The 21,297-nt window shown below is 46.4% G+C and overlaps 2 protein-coding genes across 9 annotated transcripts in view; both read left to right on the top strand.

Annotated features, from left to right (window-relative positions):
* The window catches only part of ARPC2 (actin related protein 2/3 complex subunit 2), a 42,938-nt gene extending 32,458 nt beyond the window's left edge, over positions 1-10,480 (top strand). For 5 of the 8 annotated variants that reach the window (XM_056808531.1, XM_056808532.1, XM_056808537.1 and 2 more), the window contains exons 8-11: positions 4,068-4,194; positions 6,182-6,282; positions 6,756-6,856; positions 10,027-10,480. In XM_056808531.1, the coding sequence (XP_056664509.1) occupies positions 4,068-4,194; positions 6,182-6,282; positions 6,756-6,856; positions 10,027-10,051 (354 nt within the window). In that variant the 3' untranslated portion in view covers positions 10,052-10,480. Of the gene's footprint in view, positions 1-4,067; positions 4,195-6,181; positions 6,283-6,755; positions 6,857-8,331; positions 8,459-10,026 lie in introns of all 8 variants that reach the window. The other 3 variants (XM_056808534.1, XM_056808535.1, XM_056808533.1) reach the window with 1 other exon arrangement.
* A 7,442-nt stretch (positions 10,481-17,922) lies between these two features.
* Positions 17,923-21,142, top strand: GPBAR1 (G protein-coupled bile acid receptor 1). The gene is made up of 2 exons (XM_007501752.3): positions 17,923-18,244; positions 19,920-21,142. Exon 2 carries the CDS (start codon positions 19,965-19,967, stop codon positions 20,955-20,957), a length of 993 nt encoding a protein of 330 aa, XP_007501814.1. The 5' UTR covers positions 17,923-18,244; positions 19,920-19,964; the 3' UTR covers positions 20,958-21,142.
* Positions 21,143-21,297: the final 155 nt, after the last annotated feature.

Raw genomic sequence — 21,297 nt, 5'->3', positions numbered from 1 at the left:
TAGAGTATTCTTGGCTTTATCTTTTTAACTAGCTATCCCAGTTTTTTTCCTCACTCAAAAAGAAATTTACCTTCAACCTGAATCCTTAACCAGTGGACCTCTCCACTCTTACTTTGATATGTTGTTAGCAAATTAGAAGGGAAAAGAATAGAAGTAAACAAGTTTCTTAAACCTTTAGCAGAATAAAAAGAAATTTTCTGGAATGAATTGCTTCTTAAAAACCTTACTTAGCTGTTAGAAGCATCTGTAAAAATTTACTCCCCAAGCCACAGGAATTTCCATTCTGAGTCAACTTGACTCCCTCTCTCTCTCAAAGCAGCTCCCTTTGCAAGCATCAGCTGAAAAGAAATGTAAGCCTGTTTTTCTGAAGTTTTTCCTTTTGAGGAGAGAATGCATCTAAAAAGAAATCAAAGAAACCCAAATTAAATCCTTAGACAATTAAGTGTTTTCTACACACTTAAGGTACTGGGCTAAGCACTGGAGATTCAAAAAGAAAAAGCCCCACTCCACCCCTAAGTCACTGCTCTGAAATATGTTATATTCTAAGGAGCAACTATGTAAACAGTGGGTGTATAAAAGATATCTGGAGGAGATGAAAATAGATGGGATTTGAGCTGGGTTTTGAAGGAACTCCAGGTAACACATAAAGTAGATAAGGCTTTCAAGTGTTCTAGGAATGAGGGGTAACCGGTACCAAGAACATGGAATGAGAAGTGAAAGATCTAGATTGAGGAATTCCAAGTCGACCAGTGTTGCTAGGATGTAGAGTAATGAGAAGAGAGCAGATTATAAGAAAATTGGAAAAGTAATAAGGGGCCAGGTGAGGAAGTGGTTTGATTGCCCAACAAAGGATTATAGGATCCTAGAGGGAAGAGTAAGCCACTGGAGCTCATTGAGCTGGGGGGGGGGGGGGGGGGAGTGAAAAAGACATATATTCTTCAGGAAAAATTTAACTCAGCAGCTGGGTCCAAGGATGGATTGGAGAGGGTAGAGATTTGAAGCAGGGGGACAATTTGAAGGTATTTCGGGGTACCCAAAAGGCACTGAGGAACTGGAGGAGGCTGTGCTTGTGTGGAGAGATGGCATGTATGCAGAGATGTTGTGAAGATTACAAGATTTGGGAGCCAATTGTATGTAAAGATGACACCAAGGCTGACTGATCCTGGGTAACTGACCAAACAATGATATCTTCAGCAGTAATAGGGAAGATTTGGGGGGAAATTGGAGCTTCGTTTTTTATATTAATGAGTTTGAAATGGGGGCCTCCAGTTCTCAATGTCCAAGACAGTTGGTGATGTAAGATTAGAACTCAATTCCTAGAAATTGATGAAGTCACCAAGCAAGAATGAAAAGAGAAAGGGGCCCAGGACAGTCTTGGTGACAACCACATTTAGCAATTCTGACGTTAATGAAGAGCCAGCAAGCAACAGCCTGAGAAAGAGAAGGATTGGATAGAGGAGAGCAGTGTCAAGATATACTGAAGAGTCCCCAGAAAGAGAAGATGATAGTGTCAAAGGCTACAGAGAAGTGGAGCTCAAAAAAAAAAAATCAGAATTGGAAAAGAATTAGATTTGGCACTTAAACGTTGATGTAGTAATATAAGATATTTTCAGTGTGTTGATTTGGTTTTGCTATGGTTTTTTCCCCCTTTAATTCTTTGTTAAAAGACATGGTTCTCTGGGGGGAAAAGGGGCACTCAAAGGAAGTTTATATAAAAGTGATATAAAAATAAAATATCTATTCAAAAAATTTTATTTAAAAGATATTATTGGTAATGTTGAAGAGGGCAGTTTAAATTGAATGGTGGGTTTAGAAGCAAGTAAGTGTAGAGGAAATGGAGAGCCTTTCCTCACCCCATTCTTACAAGGCATCAGTTATTTCAAGCCTAGGAGTCAGTGTGCTAAGGAGATCAGCATGTCTAGCATGCAGAGTGGGAATCAAGAAGAAAAGGGATCTACCGAAGAAGAGTTTCAAATGTCAATCCAAGGAATTTATTAATATTTGATTCTAAAGTTGGTGTTCTTAACTTTTTCTGTGAGTAGACCTTCCCATGGCACTTGCGAAGCTATGGACCCTCTCCAGGAATAAAATTTTTAATGTTTGAAATGCATAGAATTAAAAGGAACTCACACTGAAACAGAATATTTGAATTATTTTTATTTATTTATTTATTTTGGGGGGCAAGTTGAATAGCTTAGGGGATAGAGCACCAGATTCTGGTGTCAGTAGGACCTGGGTTCAAATTTGATTCCGATACTTCCTATCCATGTGACCCTGGGCAAGCCATTTAATCCCAATTGCCTAGCCTTTAACCATTCTTCTGCCTTGGAATCAATACTTAATATGGATTCTGAAGCAGAAGGTGGAGGGTTTTCATTTGTTTTAAAGAAAAGGATGAATTCCTGGCCCCCCTGAACTCTGACTCAGAAATACTGGGGAACTCTCAGGAAGGGTAACAATCAGGCCTGCCTTTTTGGAATCCTTTTTGGCAGATGTGAGGGGAGTTCATGTATAAGGAATCTGCAGTTAGGACCATGGCTGTGAGTGGAAAGGGGGGTGGGAGGAGATGTGACATGTTGAAGAGGTAGAAACAAGACTTGACAACTCTGATACCAAGGTTGTAAATTGGGATGGGGGGGGGCACAGAAACTGGAAAGATTTTGATGCCCAGTAGGAAAATTGGGAAGAAGAGTGGGTTAAGAGGAGAGATAAAAGTTCAATTTTGAGCAGCTAGAATTTGAGATGACTCCAGAACATCTAGTTAACAGAATATGTCTTGAATTCTGTTTGTGATTAAGTCTTTTAAAAAGGTAAATAAGTGTGCTTCAAGTAAAGGCAACAGTTAATCTAGTCCTTGAAGGCATTTTTAATTTCTTGCCAGGCATTTACTACCTATTTTGTGTTTTACCTTACCTTATGTCTTAGGTCCTCAAGACTAGAAGTCTTTGGTGTTAAGCACTTAGTTTGTAACTTGGCAATCACCTTTAGAAAGCAAAAATTTGTGGTAACATATATGGGCATATCTACAAATACTGTGGGTTTAGTTTCAGACCCCCCACAAGAAAGCAAATATTGCAATAAAGCAAGTCACATAAATTTATTTGTTTCCCAGTGCATACAAAAATTATTTGTATCCTGTAGTCTATTAAATGTGCAATAGCATTATCTAAAAAACATTTATTGCTGAAAATGCCAACCATCTGAGCTTATACAGAGAGTCATAATTTTTTTGCTGATGGAGTTGTCTCAATGTCATTGACTGCTGAGTGATGAGGGTGGTGGTTGCTGAAGGTTGGGATGGCTGTGGCAGGTGTCTTGAAATTAAAAAAAAAGAAGTTTGTAACATCAGTTTACTCCTCTCATGAAAAATGTTTCCATAGCATGTAATACTGTTCAATAGCAGTAGAACTTCTTTCAAAATTGGAATTAATCCTTCTAGACCCTACTAATGTTTTATCAACTTAAGTTGATGTAATATTCTTCAGTACTGTTATGTCTCAGGGAATAGGGAGACAGACAGACAGATGGACAGACTGGGAGGTGGGAGGTGGAGAATGGCTGGTTTAGTGGAACAGTCAGAAAACATACATTTATTGATTAAATTTACTGCTTTACATAGACATGGTTCATGGTACCTGAAAGCCGTTTCAATAGTAACATCAAAAATCACTGACCCAAAATCGTCTTAAGAATATAATAATACTGAAAAAGTTCAAAATATTGCAAGAATTTGCAAATACTGCCAGACATAATGTGAACACTTGGGGGAAATGGCATCTATAGACTTGCTTGCCCCTGGATTTCCACAGATCTTCAGTTTGTAAATAAATACAATATCTGCAAAGCTCAATAAAATTATGTGAAGTAAAACAAGGCATGCCTGTAGTAAGTAAACATTTTCTACAAAAGTCAGAAGTTTTCCAATAACACACGCAGATAGGAGAGATGAGCCCATAACTTGCTTCCCTTCTCCACCTACCCCAATAATTTCAGTTTCCCTTAAGCATGAATTTGCCTCTTAACCTGATGCTAAATTATCTCTTTTGCCTTTTCTTTCCTCTTTAAAGGAATTCAAAGAAGGACGTAGGGCCAGCCATACAGCTCCGCAAGTCCTCTTTAGCCACAGGGAACCTCCCTTAGAGCTGAAAGACACAGATGCCGCTGTGGGTGATAATATTGGCTATATCACTTTTGGTGAGTTGAAAGGAATTGGAACCTTCATGCATTTGTCTCAATAGTGAATTCAGAATACAGAGTACTAATAATGGACTTCTGGATGGGACTTGTTCATACTGAAATGGATAAGAACAAGAATTCTGAAACAGCTTTGCACAGTTGCCTCATGGAGACAGACTTAACTTTTTTGTTTGGGGGAATAAAAGGAAGCCAGAATCTAATTTTATCAGTGTAGCAAATTCCTAAGGTAGAAAATCCTTCCCCTGTTTACTGATATAGGTCAGATGAACATCTCTTATAGTACCCTAAAAAATTTAAATGACTTGTTTGAGGTCTCACATTCTCTGTATGTCCAAGGGTATCCTGAAATGATTATTAAATCATATTTCAAGGGTTAAATGTCAGCATCTCTTGACCATTTCTGAGGTATGATTACTCTGCTTTTAGAATTGTATAAAATGCTGCCTAGAAGAGGAGTTTGGGTATCTGAAAGGTTATTCCAGGGCAATCTGGAATCAATCCTTCTGCACTCTTCTTTGGGGGAATTTAATTGTATTTAATATGCCCCAGAAGGTGAAGTTTCAGATATTTTCACATGAGCCCAGAAAAATCTACTTTAACTGTGGAGTTAAATGAACAGAAGTTAAGATGGAAAACAAAACTTATTATAAACAGGGGGCAGTAAGGTGGCTCAGTGGATTGAAAGCCTGGCCTATGGGCAGGAGATCTTGAATTCATATCTGACCTCAGACATTTCCTAGCTGTGTGACCTGAGCAAGTTACTTAACTACCATTGCCTAGCCCTTCCCGCTTTTTTGCCTTAGAACCAGTACACAGTATTGATTATAAGATGGAAGGTAAGAACTTTAAAAAGAAACAAAGAATTTATCAACAACCTCAAAAATTAGGGCTTCAGTAATTGCCTGGACCTAAAGTTAGACACACACATATCAGGAAGGAGCTCCACTTTGAAAGAATCTCCTATTTTCATCCTCATACATAAACACTAGAATCAGTAACAACAAGCTTATGAGCAAAGCAATGAGCATCACACCACTTCCAAAAACTACCATTAGTGATCATGGTTGTAAAGTAAATCAGTTCTTACCTTTCCCTCTGTTGACCTCCTTTAAGTTTGAAGCCACTTAACCTAGATAGACCCTGCTTGTTGTTTATGAAGAAATTTGGTTTTTCACTTCCCAAAGCCATTATCAGCAATGAAATCTCTGGTGAGAGAGAAGGAACAAAGGGACTGGTGCCTTTAGCCATATCCTTAGGGAAAGGGTGATGGAATGAAGGTAACAGCTACCACCTGAGTGATGACTGTCTTAGTCTACAGAATATACAAGAAGGTTTCATCCTTGTCATATAGAACTGTCTTGGAACACTAGCTAAAATAACAAGTGGAACTAGAAGGACCAAGCCATTTCTGCCTTCTTGAGGTCTTTATCTGCTCATTTCACAAGAGTAAAAGCTGTCTGGACTTGCTCACGCTTCCAGGGGTTTTATTAATAGTGTTTTAAAGGATATATGCAGTATCACTCAAAGGATTATCTTCAATAACAAGCTGATTAAGACAGATGGTTTGGATTTCTTCCTAAGTGATTAGTTTCAGTTATCTCCTGCAGAGAATTATCTAATACTCTCTATAAAGAGGAATCTATAGTCCTATGATGAATAAGGGGGAAATTCCAAAATGAAATGTTGACTCCTCGAACTGTGATCTAGAATGACGTGTCAAATGGAAAACTCTGTCCCTTTGTGGAATCTTGATTCTGAGGTGTGTGCCCCTTTCCTTTTGGTATCCAGAGAGCTTCCTACATGCCCTCCTTCAAGAACACAGCCATTCCTTGCCACAAGGAGAAGCTCCAGTTGCTTGAATGTGATTAAGTGACTGGGTTGTGATTAGAAAAGAAGGTTGGGATCTAGCTGAAACCTTGTGTTCCTTTCACCCTTCTTGGGGCCCTACAGGGCATACTGATGATTTCTTTTATTGTTTCTACAGTGCTATTCCCCCGCCATACCAATGCTAATGCCAGAGACAACACCATTAACTTGATTCACACATTCCGGGATTACTTGCACTATCACATCAAATGCTCTAAGGTAAGAGAGACCCACAACTTAACAGGAGTTAGAGGAAATTTTCATGTCTTCCAGACTGCGGCATTGACAGTCTAAGAAACTTCCCAAGTAAGTAAGGCTTTCTGGCCACAGACTTGGACTCTCAACTGTAGGAAAATGGAGTTCCTCAAGAGATCATTTCTATTTCCATCCAAGTTTCCCCACTTGTTCTTTCATAGTTGCCTATCCTCCCTCCACCTTAGAGAGGACAACCTGGATCCTATATCTTTCAGGCCTCCCCACCTATGTCTACCCCCTGGGTGCATCCCCTTTTTCCATTACCACATTGTAGGTGCCATTTGTCTGAAAAGAATAGTCACAAATGGGAAGAACTTGAGTTCTACTTCCTAGTACACAAGATTTTCCTTAGAATCTCCTTCCAAAAGAGAATCAGAATATCTTTCTGTAATGTTAATTTCAAAACTCCCTTCATTGTATAATTTGTTTGCTTCTAGGCCTATATTCACACACGAATGAGGGCAAAAACATCTGACTTCCTCAAGGTGCTGAATCGAGCGCGCCCAGATGCAGAAAAAAAGGAAATGAAAACAATCACGTAAGTAAAACAGCTCTACATCATCAGGGTCTCTTCTTCATTCTCTAGAAGAGAATGTTGTACCTACTGATAAGCCCCTAGGAGAATTTCAGATATTTGTAAACAAGGCTGAACTTGCTCATGACCAAACTCAAATCTTATTCACCTGGAAGAGAGCATCAACTAAGGAGAAAAAAAGGGAATTTATATGATCCTTCCTTTAATAAAATAAGTATTCTTAAGTTGAAGCATAGCTCTTGAGGATGTTGGAGGACATGTTAACTTTTCAAGGAAAAAAAGACTCATTAGCAAGATTGGAACCCAGGCCCTAGCTGTGCTACATGGAAGGCTACTTCTCCAAAGCTGTCTTTCTTTGGTTTGGAAATCCAAACCAAAAAAAAACTGATCCCTGTCTCCAGGGAGCTGATAACCTAGTGTAATCTATCAGAACAGCCAGCTCCCAAAGCAGGTTTGATGAGAGGTTCGTGCTGCTTTCCTAGAGTGCATCTGCTTTATCTCACCTACTGCCTGCGAGTCTTGCTTTTCCCCCATTATTTTCCCCTTCCCTTTGTCCTGGTCTACATTTTAACAATTAGACACATGTCCAGGACTTTGTTGGGGTACCATTCTTCACCCCTACCTTCCACCTCTGGATATGAGAACATTCTTTTACTGAATCTGTCACTGTTGCCATTTGAAAGGGGTGAAGAGGGTGTTCTCAGTTTCAGAGGCCTGTATGAGGAGTTTTCATTTATAGAAGTGTTGGGACTTCTGCTCAAAGGACTTTCTTCATTTTTTACCTCTGTGAGGTAAAGGCATGCAGGTTTTATGGCAGCAGTAAATTGGCAAACTAGAGACTCTTTTCAGCTCTTTCAAATTAAGCCTGCTCCAATAGAATTGCCACCCAAAACTGAATGGTTCCTTCTAAAGAGATGACTGAAGGCAGAAGTGAGAACATTAGGATGTCCTTTCTGCCACTTCCTGTGCTGTATCTGAGCAGATGTCTGAATGGGCAATAAAATCTATCCATGAAGATAGCACAGTGGACAGAGAGCCTGGGCAAGTCACTTAACCCCATTTGCCTAGCCTTTATCTTCTTCAGTCTTAGAATTGATACTAAGACAGAAGGTAAGGATTTAAAAAAGAGAATAATCATCAGGGGCAGTGAGGTAACTCAGTGGATAAAGCATGCCAGCCTGGAGCCAGCAGATCCTGGGTTCAAATGTGACTTCTGGTGTTTCTCAAATGTATGACCCTGGGCAAGTCACAACTCCCATTTCCTAGCTCTTACCACCCTTCTGTCTTTTAACCTATGCTTAGTATCAATTCTGACACAGAAGAAAAAGGTAAGGATTTTTAAAAAACCCATCCGTGCCTGGAGTAAGATGGTGATAAGCTGTGCCCTATGGCCAAGGCAGAGTCCTGCTGCTGCCTGTTGGAGTTCTTGTCCCTTCCTGAAGTTCACAATGTCCCCTCTCCCTGCTTACTCTTCACAGGAGTTCCTTTTTCACCAAGTACCACATGGGTGACCTCGGTCGTGAGGTCACTAGCTTGGAGCTGCATTCAGGGCCCAGTGGAGAGCCAGTCAGTTCAGTTGAGGCCAGGAGATGAGACGACAGATAGGTACAACAGAAGGGAAGCTTGTATCGGTCAGCCTGTCAGGACCCAGACAGGAAGGCCGGGTAGCGTAAGTAGCTAGGTATAGGATTGCCTGCGGGACTACCTTGGTACCAACTTGTCCACCCAGAGGAAGAACCAGACGTAAGCCTTACTAGGTACCACCTGCCTTTACAGGCAGCATCTCTTAATGGGCATTTTTTCCCTTCCAAAAGATTTCTCTACATAACTGCATAATCATCAAGTGTGCTTGGGGGCCAGAAGCCAATCATTCTCATCTTCTTGCCCACCAAACTTTTAACAAAAGCTCTTCTTCAAGAATAAGAAGAATTTAATACTTACCTTGTTTCTGAGTAAAATATTAAGAAATAGCAAAATGACAAGGACAGGGAAGAAATGGGTAACTAAGACAAACTATTTGACCCTGACCAGAAGTCAGACGATCCATTTCCCAAATGGAGTCTGAATACACATCTGAAACAAAATTCCTCCTAATGAATTACAGCATTTTCCTGAGCTAGAAGAAAGCAGAATTCTTGAAGAAGCCATGTAGGAAGAACTACACCTTTCTCATGGCTTGCCTGCACTCCAGGGAGACTAGATAACTGTGGGATTAAGTAGCCAAAAAAAAACTTGCAATGTTGGGATGATGGGAGCCTTTCTTTAACAGTGACCTGGGCAAGAGGAAAGTGATGCTGGCCTACTCTGGAGCTTTTGGGGCTAGCATCTAGGATTAGAAACTCTTTAAAGAACTTATTTTTGAGTTTTTTGGGGGGTGGAGTTCTGAGGATTAATAGAGCCTCAAGCCTTCAAAACAGTATTTATTAAGGATCTGCTAAGTACCAAGCACTGTACATAGCAGCAGGATTAAATTTCCAATTAAGATTTGGCCAGGGGACAAAATTCACAGATACCCCAAGAGCACATAAAGATCACATTCTGGGGGGCTTTCATAGAGCTGGCATCTTCAAAATCTAATAGTCAAAAATCATGGCCATGTGACTTTCTTGTAAAGCCGAGAACTCATTCTTTGACATTGAATCAGCTGACCTCCTGAGATCCTTTTCAGGCTTAGATCTTTCATTCAGTGATCTGATTCTATCCCTGTGGGGAACTTTCATCTCTCACTCATGCGCATGGATACACCCTGGCTAAATGAGAACTTCTTAACTGGCTTTTAAGGACTACAAAGTCCTAGAAAGACAGACAGCTGGTTCCAGTCCCAAAAAGTGACCAGGCTTCCTCCCATCCTGTCTTAATGCCCTTACATAGCTTTCCTGGCTTCTCACAGTCACTCTCTGAAACCACCAAAGTATTCAGCAGCTTCAGAAAAGGTTTCTGTGAGGAGGGAAAGGTCTCCAGATCCCCTTTGGCTCTAATTCTGTGACAGTGAAAACAAACCTCCTATGGAGATTCCTTTCACTCACAAGGCTGCCCAAGAATCCTGGCTCTTCTCTTCCCTTTCGCCTCTATTTTTCCTGTCCTGTCTTGGGTGGCCACATCCTTAGAAATATGGTGGGGTGGGATGACCAGCCAGCAACAGCCTGGCCCTCACGTTTCTTCTCTTTTCCAAGGGGGAAGACATTCTCATCCCGTTAAACTCATGGGAACACGAGTAAGAGGCTGATGACAGAACGCTGGAGCACTCGCTACCGGATAATCGTAGCTTTTAATGTTGCACCTCTCCAGATTCTAAAGGAATTCTCCCATTTTGGTTCTATTTTGTACACGTTTGGAAAATAATCTGCAGAATCGAGCTGTGCTTGCAAGGACTTCAGAGTTCCCAAGAATTTTTAAAAAAGGAATTCCACTTTGATCAATTTAATTCCTTTTCTTTATCTCTCCCTCACCACCACCCTCCTTCTCTCACCCTCTTTCCAAGCTGTTTTGCTTTGCAATACGTTACTGGTAATGAGTTGCAGGAAATACAATATTAACTTGTTTTTCTCCTCTAAGTATTTGAGTTTAAAACTCCTGTATCTAAAAATACGGTTGGGGTCATTAATAAAGAAAAATCTTTCTATCTTACGTGAAAAGTTGGTGTATTCTTGGTCCAATTGCAAAGCAGAGGGACCCAGGAACGGAAAAGAAAACTAGATTGGCGATTAGAAACCAAGTTCAAATTCTGGCTCTGGCTTGCTGGGATTTGGAGCAATCCCTAAGAGAGTAGTGTTGGGCTCAAATGTCCAACGTCCCTTCCAGCTCTCAGTCCATGATCCTATAGTGCTTGGCTTGAGACCCAATTTGCCTTGTGGCCCTGATGCCCAGCGGGGAAATGTATTGGCCTAAAAGATGCCTCCCCCACGGGTATTCTTTATGATTGGGACAGGTGGCCAGACCTAGTCGCCCTGATTTTAATGGATCCAGAAGGCCACGTGGTCAGCTGCCAGACCGTTCTCCCAGGAAGCCAACCGACCAGAATATAAGTGCCCTTTTACCATGGGCTGGGCATGCCTCGGACCTGGGTGCAATGGCAAACGTTAGGCCGGCCCTCCCACAACCAACATTCAAACAGGACCAAAGGAAGTTGTCTGGAGAGTCCTAGGGATGGTAATCCATAGACTAGCCAAAGAGCTGCCTCTGCAGGAACCCGAGCCGAAGGAGGGGATGACGAGGGCAGCGCTCCCAGCTGGCCTGGAAGCCGCCTTAGGCCAGGAAGGAGTTGCCCCTTCTAGATCAGGGAGCCTGTGGACCCAGCTAGGCGGGGGCCAGGGAGAAGTGTCTGCCCCTTGTTTATTCTGGTGTGTACGACCTTTTCATTTCCTCAGCTCCGGAGGTTCCGGGCGAGGAGAGGTCTCTGCAGCCGGTGAGGGGCCGTTCGGAGGCCAGTCCTCCATTGGGCTTGTTTCTCCTCCCATTTCATCCACCGGAGCCTCGGGGATGCCCGGGATCCAGGGAGCACAACTTGAGCGAAGCTGCGCGGGAGGGAGCCTGGCCGGGGGGAATCCTCGCCTGCCCTCGTCCCTCATCTCCCCCTGCCAGAGGCGCCCCTGGCCTCCTAAGAGTTTTATACTCGGAAAAACAGAGGGGACGCCAAGTCTTCGGGATGGCTGAGCCCGAGTTGTCCCCGCCGCAGCTTCCGTTGCCTGGGGCTGCCCATCGAGGCTCCTGGCCGCCCCATCCGCGTGGCTCTGGCGTGGCCCAGGCGATCCCCCCCAGATTGCCTTCCGCGTGAATTTTCCTCGATTTTAAACCGGCACCATCCATCTTAGAATCCCGACTCCGCACGGATCTTCAACGCTTCCTTCCTGACATCTTGGCAGAAGCTACGTTTGACCCCGGAAAGCGGATCGGCGATTCCGCGGGCACGGCCAAGCCCCCAGGGGCGGTTCTGCCCGTCCACGTCAGCCCTGATCTGCAAGATCCAGCCGGGAATCTAGAGGATGAGCCCTTGGAGGGGACGGGACTCGCCCAGGAGCTGAGGGCCGCTTGTAGCCGAGGTAACGTCGGAGCCCGGCTCCTCCTGACGGGAGGCAGCCACCCTGCTTCTGCGGAACCTGAATGAGAAGAGGGCAGCTGGGTGACTCAGGGGAGTGAGAGCCAGGACCTCCGGCCTCCGGGTTCAAATCTGACCTCAGACACGTTCTCGCTGGGTGACCCTGGGCAAGTCACTTAACCCTCGTCGTCTAGCCCACACTGCTCTTCTGCCTTGGAACCAGTACCTAGTAAAATCTAAGATGGAAGATGAGGGTTTTAAAAAGGAAAAAAAAAAAGATGGAGTAACTGGTTTCTTTGCGTAGTTTGAGACAACACTGCCCCCTTCTGGGGGTTGTTAAACCCTTGCAGTTTTCTGGTGCTACCTCCCCAACCCTCAACCCCCCAAAAAAGGCTTCTTTCAGGCTCAGTCTCAACCTTAGTAAGAACCAACCAGGAAGGGGCCAATTAGGTGTCTCAGTGGATTCAGAGACACAAAGTTCTGGGTTCAAATTTGCCTTCAGACCCTTCCTAGCCGGGTGACCCTGGAGAAGTCACTTAACCCCCATTGCCTAGCCCTTCCAGCTCCTCTGCCTTAGAACAGATATTTAGCATCAATACTGAAACAGAAAATAAGGGTTAAAAAAAAAAGAAAGAATGAACCAGTATCCATCCTGCCCCAATTCAGGAAACTTTCCCTGAGAGGCAGAATAGTAAAGTGTTAGATTTAGAATCAAGGGGCACGACTTTGAATTCCACATCCAACTGGGTCGTTATCCTTGTCCCCCCATCAATCAATCTAATGATTCCTTATTGCCTCGAAATAAAATATAAACTCCTCCCTGGCCCTTAAAGCCCCTCATGATCTGACCCTGCCTCCTCTCTCCCATCTCATTTTCCATCATTCTCCTTCCCATGCTCCATACAGTCCAGTTAATCGCCCTCCTAGTGCTGCTGTCCCCTGGTCTTGGTACCAGTTGTATTTCTTGTCCAGAATGCACTCCCTCCTCCTCACCTGCCTCTTAGAGCCCCTCGTCTTCAAGACAGCTTCTCTATGAAGACTTTCTTAATTCCCAGTCCCTATTGCTACCCCCTGCCCAGTCCCCAGTGCCTTCCCTCCCAAAACCACCTTGAATTTATTTTTGTAAATATCCTGCATAGACTCATTTATTTTTGTTCCATCTTCACCAGCAGAATGTAAGCTCCTTGAAGGCAGGGACAGTTTCATTTTTGTCTTCATATCCCCAGTGCCTGGCACATAGTAGGTGCTTAATAAATGATTGACCATGGGCAAATAGTGCTTCTCTGAGTCTGTTCCTTATCCATAAAATGAGGGGAAATAATGCCTATAAATATATCTTTATAGGCAAAAATGCAGTATATAACAAATATGTTATAACATTTTACATTTACATATTTGTTATAAAGTTCAAATGAGCTCATCTATAAGGAGTGATTCCATATAAAAATGCAGTATTTTTAGAGAGAGAAAAAAGCCAGCACAATGGATCAATACATCAAAAAAAAAAGTCTGAAAACACTCAAAGTTTGATGCTTGTGGACCTTGCTTCTCCTCCAAGGGGGAGAGGTTAAAGGCATCTTTTCATATCTATTCTTTGGAGACCTGCTTGCTTGTAATTCTCTTACAATTTGCTTTTTATTTTTTAATTTTTTATAGTTCTTTTAATTATTTAATTAAATATTTTAATAATTATAGTTCTTTCCATTTACATTTGTAGTTACTGTGTATATTGTCTCTTTGGTTCTGCTTGCTCCACTCTGCATCGGTTCATTTAGATTTTTCCATGATTCTCTGTATTTGTTACACATCATTCCTTTCTGCACAATAGTATCTCATTAAACCCATTTGCCCCAATTTGTACAGCAGTTCCCCAATTGATGAGCATCTACCGTTTACAATTCTTAGGGATCACAGAAAGTGCTGCCAAAAATATTTTAGAATATATGGAGACATTCTTTTTCTTGTCTTCCTTATGGTATAAGCCACGTAGCGGAGTTTCTGGTTCAGAGAGTTTGGGCGTTTTAGTCACTTTATTTGCAAATTCCAAATTGCTTTCCAAAATATTTGTCACATTCCACAACTCCATCAACAATGTATTAGTGTGTCTGTCCTTCTGCAACCCAGTCAACATTGACTGGCCATTTTTTGGTCATTTTTAGCTAATGAGCAGAGTGTGGGGTAAAATCTCAGAGTTGTTTTCATTTGCGTTACTCTTATTAGTGATTTGGACACATTCTGTCATAGGGTTGTGAATACATTGTAATTCTTCATTTGAGAACTGTTTGTTTGTATCATTTGACCATTCATCTATTTGGGAATGGTGAAGCCCTCTCCTTAGCTTTAGGAAATGCCAGTGATTAGTATTTGGGGGAGCTCCTCTCCTAAGATATCGCTCAGAAGAGCCAGTTTTCTAAGCAGGTAAGGACACCCGATTCCCCTCTACCTGTCTTTGACCTCCTAGAACGTATTGTTTCCCTCCCTACTTCCTCCTTCAGAGGAGACCTAAAAGTGTGATCATAGAGAAGAGTGCCCGATAGAACAGGGAAGTTCCCGTCCAACACGCTTCCACCTAGAGCTCGTCTTTTGGAAGGAGAGACGAGGATCAGCCGGCATCCTGGAGGGAGTCCCCCATAGCCAGTACTCCTCACACCAGCCAGTCCCCAGACTTCATCCGATGGCTTAGTGGACTTTAAATATTTAGGGGAAGGAAGAGAGATTAGGGGAGACGATAGCAGAAGAGCCAGCTCTGGCAGAGAGGATCTGGCAGCCATCATCTGGACAGCTAACTCGGAGAGGGATCCAGGGAGAAGTCTAAGGGTGAAAGGTGGGGAGCCGGGGGGAAAGCAGCCTAACCAACCCAAAACCCTCCTGGTGGCCCTTCCAAGAAGAGAAGGGAGGGTGAGCCAGCTCTGAACTTGAAGCAGGAAGATGACCGGTCCAGGGTCTGGCGGGACAGAGGCCAAGCACGCTGGCTGGCTCTTCGCCCCACCAAGTCAGATGTGTTCCCCCATCGCTCTCCACGCAGAGTTTAAACAGAAGGGAGAAGAAGAAATGCAGACATCCCGAGTCCTGACAGGAGAAAGGCCAAGGTTGGAGACCGAGGGAGGGCTGTTTATCCCTGGTGTCCAAGAGGCCCTGTAGCCGACGTTTATTTTCCAGGAGTGTGTCTGAATCGTAGACATTCTAGACAGGAACCTCGCCTTCTTACCCCATGGCGGGAGGATGGAAAGAATGCCCCGAGACCCACCATCTCCCTACTCCCTGGGTGCCCGGAAAATGACCGAAGGTCTGGAATTTCTCTTCCAGTTTCACAATCAGAAGTGTTTCCCATTTTCTCCAGCCCCCCATCTCTCTTATCTGCCCCCAAAGCTCCGAATGATCCCCAGACCTGAAGGAGAAGGACCTCTTTCCAGTGACTAACACAATACTTTGGTGGTCTGTTATTAAAAAGCTGGGTGGCTCAGAGGGTGGAGAGCCAGGTCTCGAGATGGGAGGTCCTGGGTTCAAATTTGGCCTCAGACATTTTCCAGCTGTGTGACCCTGGGCAAGTCATTTAACCCCCATTGCTTAGCCCTTACCACTCTTCTGCCTTAGAACCAATACACAGTATTGACTCTAAAATGGAAGGGAAGTTTAAAAAGAAAAAAAAAAGACTTTTCAGGGGGTCTTGTTCAGTCTCAACCCTTCTCTCAGCCAAGAGGGAAGGAAATCATATAATATTCCTCGTCTCCCTTCAGGAACACTCGACTTCAGGCCAGAAACGGGTTCCACTCTTGACTCTATTTAGAGGGAGGACATAGTGAAAACTTGAGTTGGAGGAAACCTGAGTTCAGATTACTGCACTAATACTTAATAAAGCTAGGTGTCCATGGACAAGCCACAAGCTCTCATCTGTAAAATGGGCACCATTGCATATTTGCATTACGTTCCTAGAAGATAGTGTGAAGATTTGTATAAGCGTGTGGGTATCATCCCTCCTGCTGTGGGTTCAAGCTGACTTCCTGTCATGGGAATGAATCTCATTTTTTTTTAAACCTTTACCTTCTATCTTGGAGTCAACTGTGTATTGGCTCCAAGGCAGAGGAGTGGTAAGGGCTAAGCAATGGGGGTCACGTGACTTGCCCAGGGTCACACAGCTGGGAAGTGTCTGAGGCCAGATTTGAACTCAGGACCTCCCATCTCTAGGCCTGACTCTCAATCCACTGAGCCACCTAGCTGCCCCCTAATCTCATTTTTCAAATGCTTTTCTCTCCCTCTCCCTTAGCCCCAAGAAACCTCATCGATACAAGACTAGACCAGGCTGGAGAATAGAGATTTGGTGCTCTTGGTTCCATCCCTTCTCCTTTCTTTGGCCGGGAAGCCCTTTCTAGCATTTTCCAGTCTTTTAGCCTCTCATTTGCTTCGATGTTTGGGTGAGAAGGGAGGAAAAGGAGGAAGGGAGATCCCAAGCAGGGCCGCCCATACATAAGATTGTAGATCAAGAGCTGAAAGGAGCCTCAGCTAGATTATCTAGTCAACCCCCTCGTTTTACAAATGAGTGACTTGTCCAGGGTCACACATTTAGAAAGGTCTGAGGTCAAATTTGAACCCAGGACCTCCCATCTCTAGGCCTGAGTCTCAATCTACTGAGCCACCTCGATGCCCCCTTCACATCACTCTTGACTGAACTTCAGGACTCTGCCTCCTGATCTCAGGCATTGCCCCTGCCTAAGATTTTTCATCCCACCACCCACCATTTTCCAGCACCTCTCTATGTATATGGCCTCAGATACTCACTAGCTGTGTGACCTTGGACAAGTGATTTACCCTTATTTGCCTCTGTTTCCTCATCTGTAAAATGAACTGAAGCAAATGGCAAACTAGCTGTATGGACCTGGGCAAGTGACTCAACCCTGATTGCCTCAGTTTCTTCATCTGTAAAATGAGCTGGAGAAGAAAATGGTAAACTAGCTGTATGGACCTGGGCAAGTGACTCAACCCTGATTGCCTCAGTTTCTTCATCTGTAAAATGAGCTGGAGAAGAAAATGGTAAACTAGCTATATGGACCTGGGCAAGTGACTCAACCCTGCTTGCCTCAGTTTCTTCATCTGTAAAATGAGCTGGAGAAGAAAATGGCCAACCACTCCAATATCTCTGCCCCAAAAATCCCAAATGGGGTCAAGAAGAGTTGGATACAATTGAACCACTCTGAGTATTGTCTTTCCCTGTTCAGTGTAAGCTCCTTAAGGGTCTTGTCTGCTATATTTGTATCCCTGCAGAGAATTAGTAAGCTCTTAAAATGCAACCATATTTGACTTACCCAAGGTCACAACTAGTAGATGGCAAAATCAGGATTTGAACTTAGGTCCATTGGGGGGTTGGTGACAGGAGAAAGTAGTAGGGACTGAGGGTGAAGAGGGAAAACAAGGAAAGAGTTCCTACTCCCAAAATAGGGATTGGGGTGGAGAGGGGAGACAGTAAACGTCCCCACTCCAAAAAAGATCTCCCCACACCATTCTTGAGGGTTAATAGATTGGTTTATGCAGTCATTTCACTCACATCTGAGTCTTTGGGGTTTTCTTGGCTAAGGGACTGGAGCGGTTGGCCATTTCCTGCTCCAGGTCATTTTACAGATGAGGAAACTGAGGTGAAATGACTTGCTCAGGTTGACACAGCAAGTTTTCCATTTTCTTCTTCAGTTCATTTTGCTGATGAGGAAACTGAGGCAAGCAGGGTTAACTTGCCAGGGTCACACAGCTCTACATGTCAGGCTCTTTGCCATTCAGAGATACTGGTGTCAAGAACAAGGGTACAGGATACAGTGTGGGATGGGGGCAGTTAGGGAATTCGGACAGAGTGAAAACATTCTGGAACTGAGGTTGGGATCCCAGTTTGGGCACTCACCTAGCGGGGGCCCCAGAGAGATGGCACAAGCTAGGGCTGGCCAGTGCCCAAGGAAAGAAAGCTGTTAAGCCTGGTAGCCGGGGCCCCTGAGCAGGGATGGAGAGGCAGTGAGGATGTTCCCTACTTCCCAGGTCTGCCCAGTGTGGGAAAGCTCCCGACAACTCCCCCGCCCCTCTGGCTGACCGGTGGGGGGTGGGGGAGGCAGATGCCCATGCCTGGTACTTCTCCAATGCCTCCTCCACCCTACCCCGCCTCGGAAGGGCGGACCTGATCCAGAGCACTCCCCCAGGCTTTCCCTCCCTCCTTCCCTCCCTCCCTCCATGGTGGGGGCCGGGGCGGCAGCTGAGCAGACCAGCAGGCAGGCAGGTGGGCAGGAGTTTGTCCTCAATTGGGTACCACCAGCCAGATGGAGCCCAGGGCAGTGCCCCGGGGCCTGGAGGACAGGACTCAAGACTGCGGGCAGCTGAGACTCGTAAGTAACCGCTCTGGAGAGAGGGCTCCTAGCCCGAGGTCCTGAAGAGGTCCTGGACAGCGGCCCCCTCCCTCGGACCCAGGCAGACCAGGGCCCCTCTGTGGCATAATCTGATGCTGGACAACGACTCCTGCCAGCGAGTTTGAATCTGAAGTCCCAAGAAGAGGATTCAAATCCCATTCCTGCCCTTTGAGCCTCTTTTTCTTCCTCGGTAAATCGAGGCTCCCTCCCAGCGGTAGAGTTCCTGAATCACCGTCCATTCCGCTGCCCTGGGAGGCGGAGGAGGCCGAGAAAGAGGGGGGCTCATTGGGGGACCATTCAGTGGAGAGGGGGGAAGCAAAGCGGGAGCCAAGGTAGGGCTAGGCAGCGCGGGGCTCCGGCTGGGTTCTCTGGGTGGATGGATTTGCACCCGGAAGGTTGCCGTCCCTGCCTTCTGCAGAGCAGTGTAGAACGCTGCCTGATGGGAGGTCGGGGGCCCAGGGGGTTTGTGACCTCGTGGGGAAAACCTGGAGCGAAGGGTAGAAACCACGGAATGACAGGATGGGCAAGGAAGAGGGAGGTGGGAGATCTGCTAGGGGACCGGGCTAAAGCAGGCCACGAGTAGGCACCGCCTCTAGGGAGACCCTCGGGCAAGGAACCCCCGCAGGGGAAGACGGTGGGGGTGGGGAGGAACCTTGGGTCGGGTGCGTGAGCTGGGCGGAAGGAGAACGACATGCCGGGCCATTAGCTTGGGGTGCCTCGGATCCTCTGCTGGACTTGCAGGGGGAAGGGGTGGCGTTAAGGGTGAAGTAAGGGGGCCGGGGAGGCTGGAAATGTCCGATTTATGGACTCTGTTCCCAGCAACGCCGCTCCCGTCCTACTGACAGAAGCGGCGAACTCCGGAGCCCGGGGAGGAACGGGATGGCAAGGTCCCTGCTTCCCCAGGATGGGCTCAGCTGGACGTAGCATCGCAAGCCCCGGAGGTGATGGGATCAGGGAGGACCCGAGGCCCAGAGGGAGGTGCCCATCGAGTCGGGTCCCGTCTCCTCCCCATCCCGAGGGTCCAGCCTGGCCGCCGCTGCCCCGAGGTCTCCTCCCCTGAACCATGTGGCTGCTTCCTCCCCCCGCGGGCCCCTGCTTGCCCAGGGACTGCCCAGTGTTGTTCCCGTTGCTAGTGCATTGCGGAGCCAGGTTTATGGGCTGGAAGTCCTACCCGGAGGCTGCTCAATGATGTGTGATATGCTGCGAGTGCGGAGAGCAAGGGGGGAGGGTGCTGGGGACAGTCCCAGCCCTTGGGCTCATCCTCCTGGTTCAGGCCAACCTACTAAACTCCAGCCAGCCCTTTCTTGGCTTTGCTGGGGCCTCCCACAGCTCCAAGCCCCCTTGTTGTTCGAACCAACAGTAAAGGAAAAATAAGAGGGAGGAGGAGAGAGCAGCTAGGTGGCTCAAGGAATAGAGAAGGGAGGTCCTGGGTTCAAGTGCCCTCATACATGTCCTAGCTGTATGACCCTGGGCAAGTCACACCACCAGTTGCCCGGTCCTTACTGCTCTTTTGCTTAGAATCAGTACTTAACAGTAAAGGAAGAGAAAAATTGGTTGGGGGATAGGAGAGCTGTCATTTCAGCTCTGCCCACCAAGGGAGTTAGAGGCTGGCCAATGACCGACACCTAATCCTTGGCTCCTTTCTCCTCTCCAGGAACCCTAGCCACTGCCCCAGGGTCCACAACCCCGGGGCACCACCATGGCATCTAACACCACAAGAGACAACCGAGACCCCATGCCCCAGGTCGGGCTTTGGTTCTCCCTCACACTGGCAGGCCTCATTGTGGGTGCCAACCTGCTCCTGGCAGTAGGAATTGCTCAGGACCGCCGCCTCCGAGGCCCTCCTGCTGGCTGCTTCTTCCTAAGCTTGCTGATGGCTGGACTGCTCACCGGGCTAGCCCTACCCACCCTGCCTGGGCTGTGGGGTCAGAGTAGGCATGGGTACTGGCCCTGCCTCCTCCTCCACATAGCCCCCAACTTCTCCTTCCTCTCTTTGCTCGCCAACCTCCTTCTGGTGCACGGAGAACGTTATTTGGCCATTCTAAAACCCCTCAGCCCTCCCCGAGGTGTCCGCTGGGCCTTACTGGTGGCATGGACTGCTCCCATGCTCTTTGCCAGCCTGCCAGCCTTGGGCTGGAACCACTGGGCACCTGGTGCCAACTGTACATCCCGGGCCATCTTCCCTGTCCCTTATCTCTACCTTGAAGTTTATGGCCTTCTACTGCCCTCTGTAGTGGCTGCTGCCCTCCTCTCTGTCCGGGTGCTGGTCACTGCTCGGCACCAGCTCCAAGATATCTGCCGGCTGGAGAGGGCAGTGTGCCGAGGTGCCCCTTCAGCACTGGCACGGGCCCTCACCTGGCGCCAGGCAAGGGCACAGGCAGGTGCCACATTACTGTTCGGGCTATGCTGGGGCCCATATGTTGCCACACTCCTCCTCTCAGTGTTAGCATTTGAGCATCGACTCCCTCTGGGGCCCAATACCCATCTGGCACTCAACTCTTTGGGCAGTGCCAGTGCTGCAGTTGTACCTATGGCCATGGGGCTTGGAGACCGGAGATATACAGCCCCATGGAGGGAAGTTATGCTGAGATACTGGGGAGCCCTCCAGAGAACAGTTGCCCATTTCAGATCCCAGCCTGGACCCAGAGGCACCAACCAAGATGGCAGCCCAGGCCAGGGAAATGGTGACTGAGCTGGGAGTCAAGGAGCATCTCCCAAGACCTGCTGCAGGGCTCCCAAGGGCCCATCTCCCCTGCATCTGCTCCAGGTTCCTTCCTTCTCCTGGAAAGATGGAGCCTGAGTCCGAGTTATCATCCCTCCCAGGTGTCTGTCTTTTCACCATCTTTGTGTCTGCTGGAATAAAGTTACTTGGTCCAAGGTTCCAGCTCTCTTGCCTTCCCAGTGTCCAGTCTTGAAAAGAGCAGTGCCCAGGGGGAGTGTGGAGAGAGCTGGGCCAGTGTCTGTCTGTCAATGCAGGAGGGAACTTTGGGGAGGACACAGGTAGGAGCCCACCCCTAAGAGGGAACAGTGAA

Source organism: Monodelphis domestica, chromosome 8, assembly GCF_027887165.1.
Source record: "Monodelphis domestica isolate mMonDom1 chromosome 8, mMonDom1.pri, whole genome shotgun sequence".
Classification (NCBI taxonomy): Eukaryota; Metazoa; Chordata; class Mammalia; order Didelphimorphia; family Didelphidae; genus Monodelphis; species Monodelphis domestica.
The sequence above is the reverse complement of the archived record's forward strand: the minus strand, read 5'-3'. Positions and strand labels throughout refer to the sequence as shown.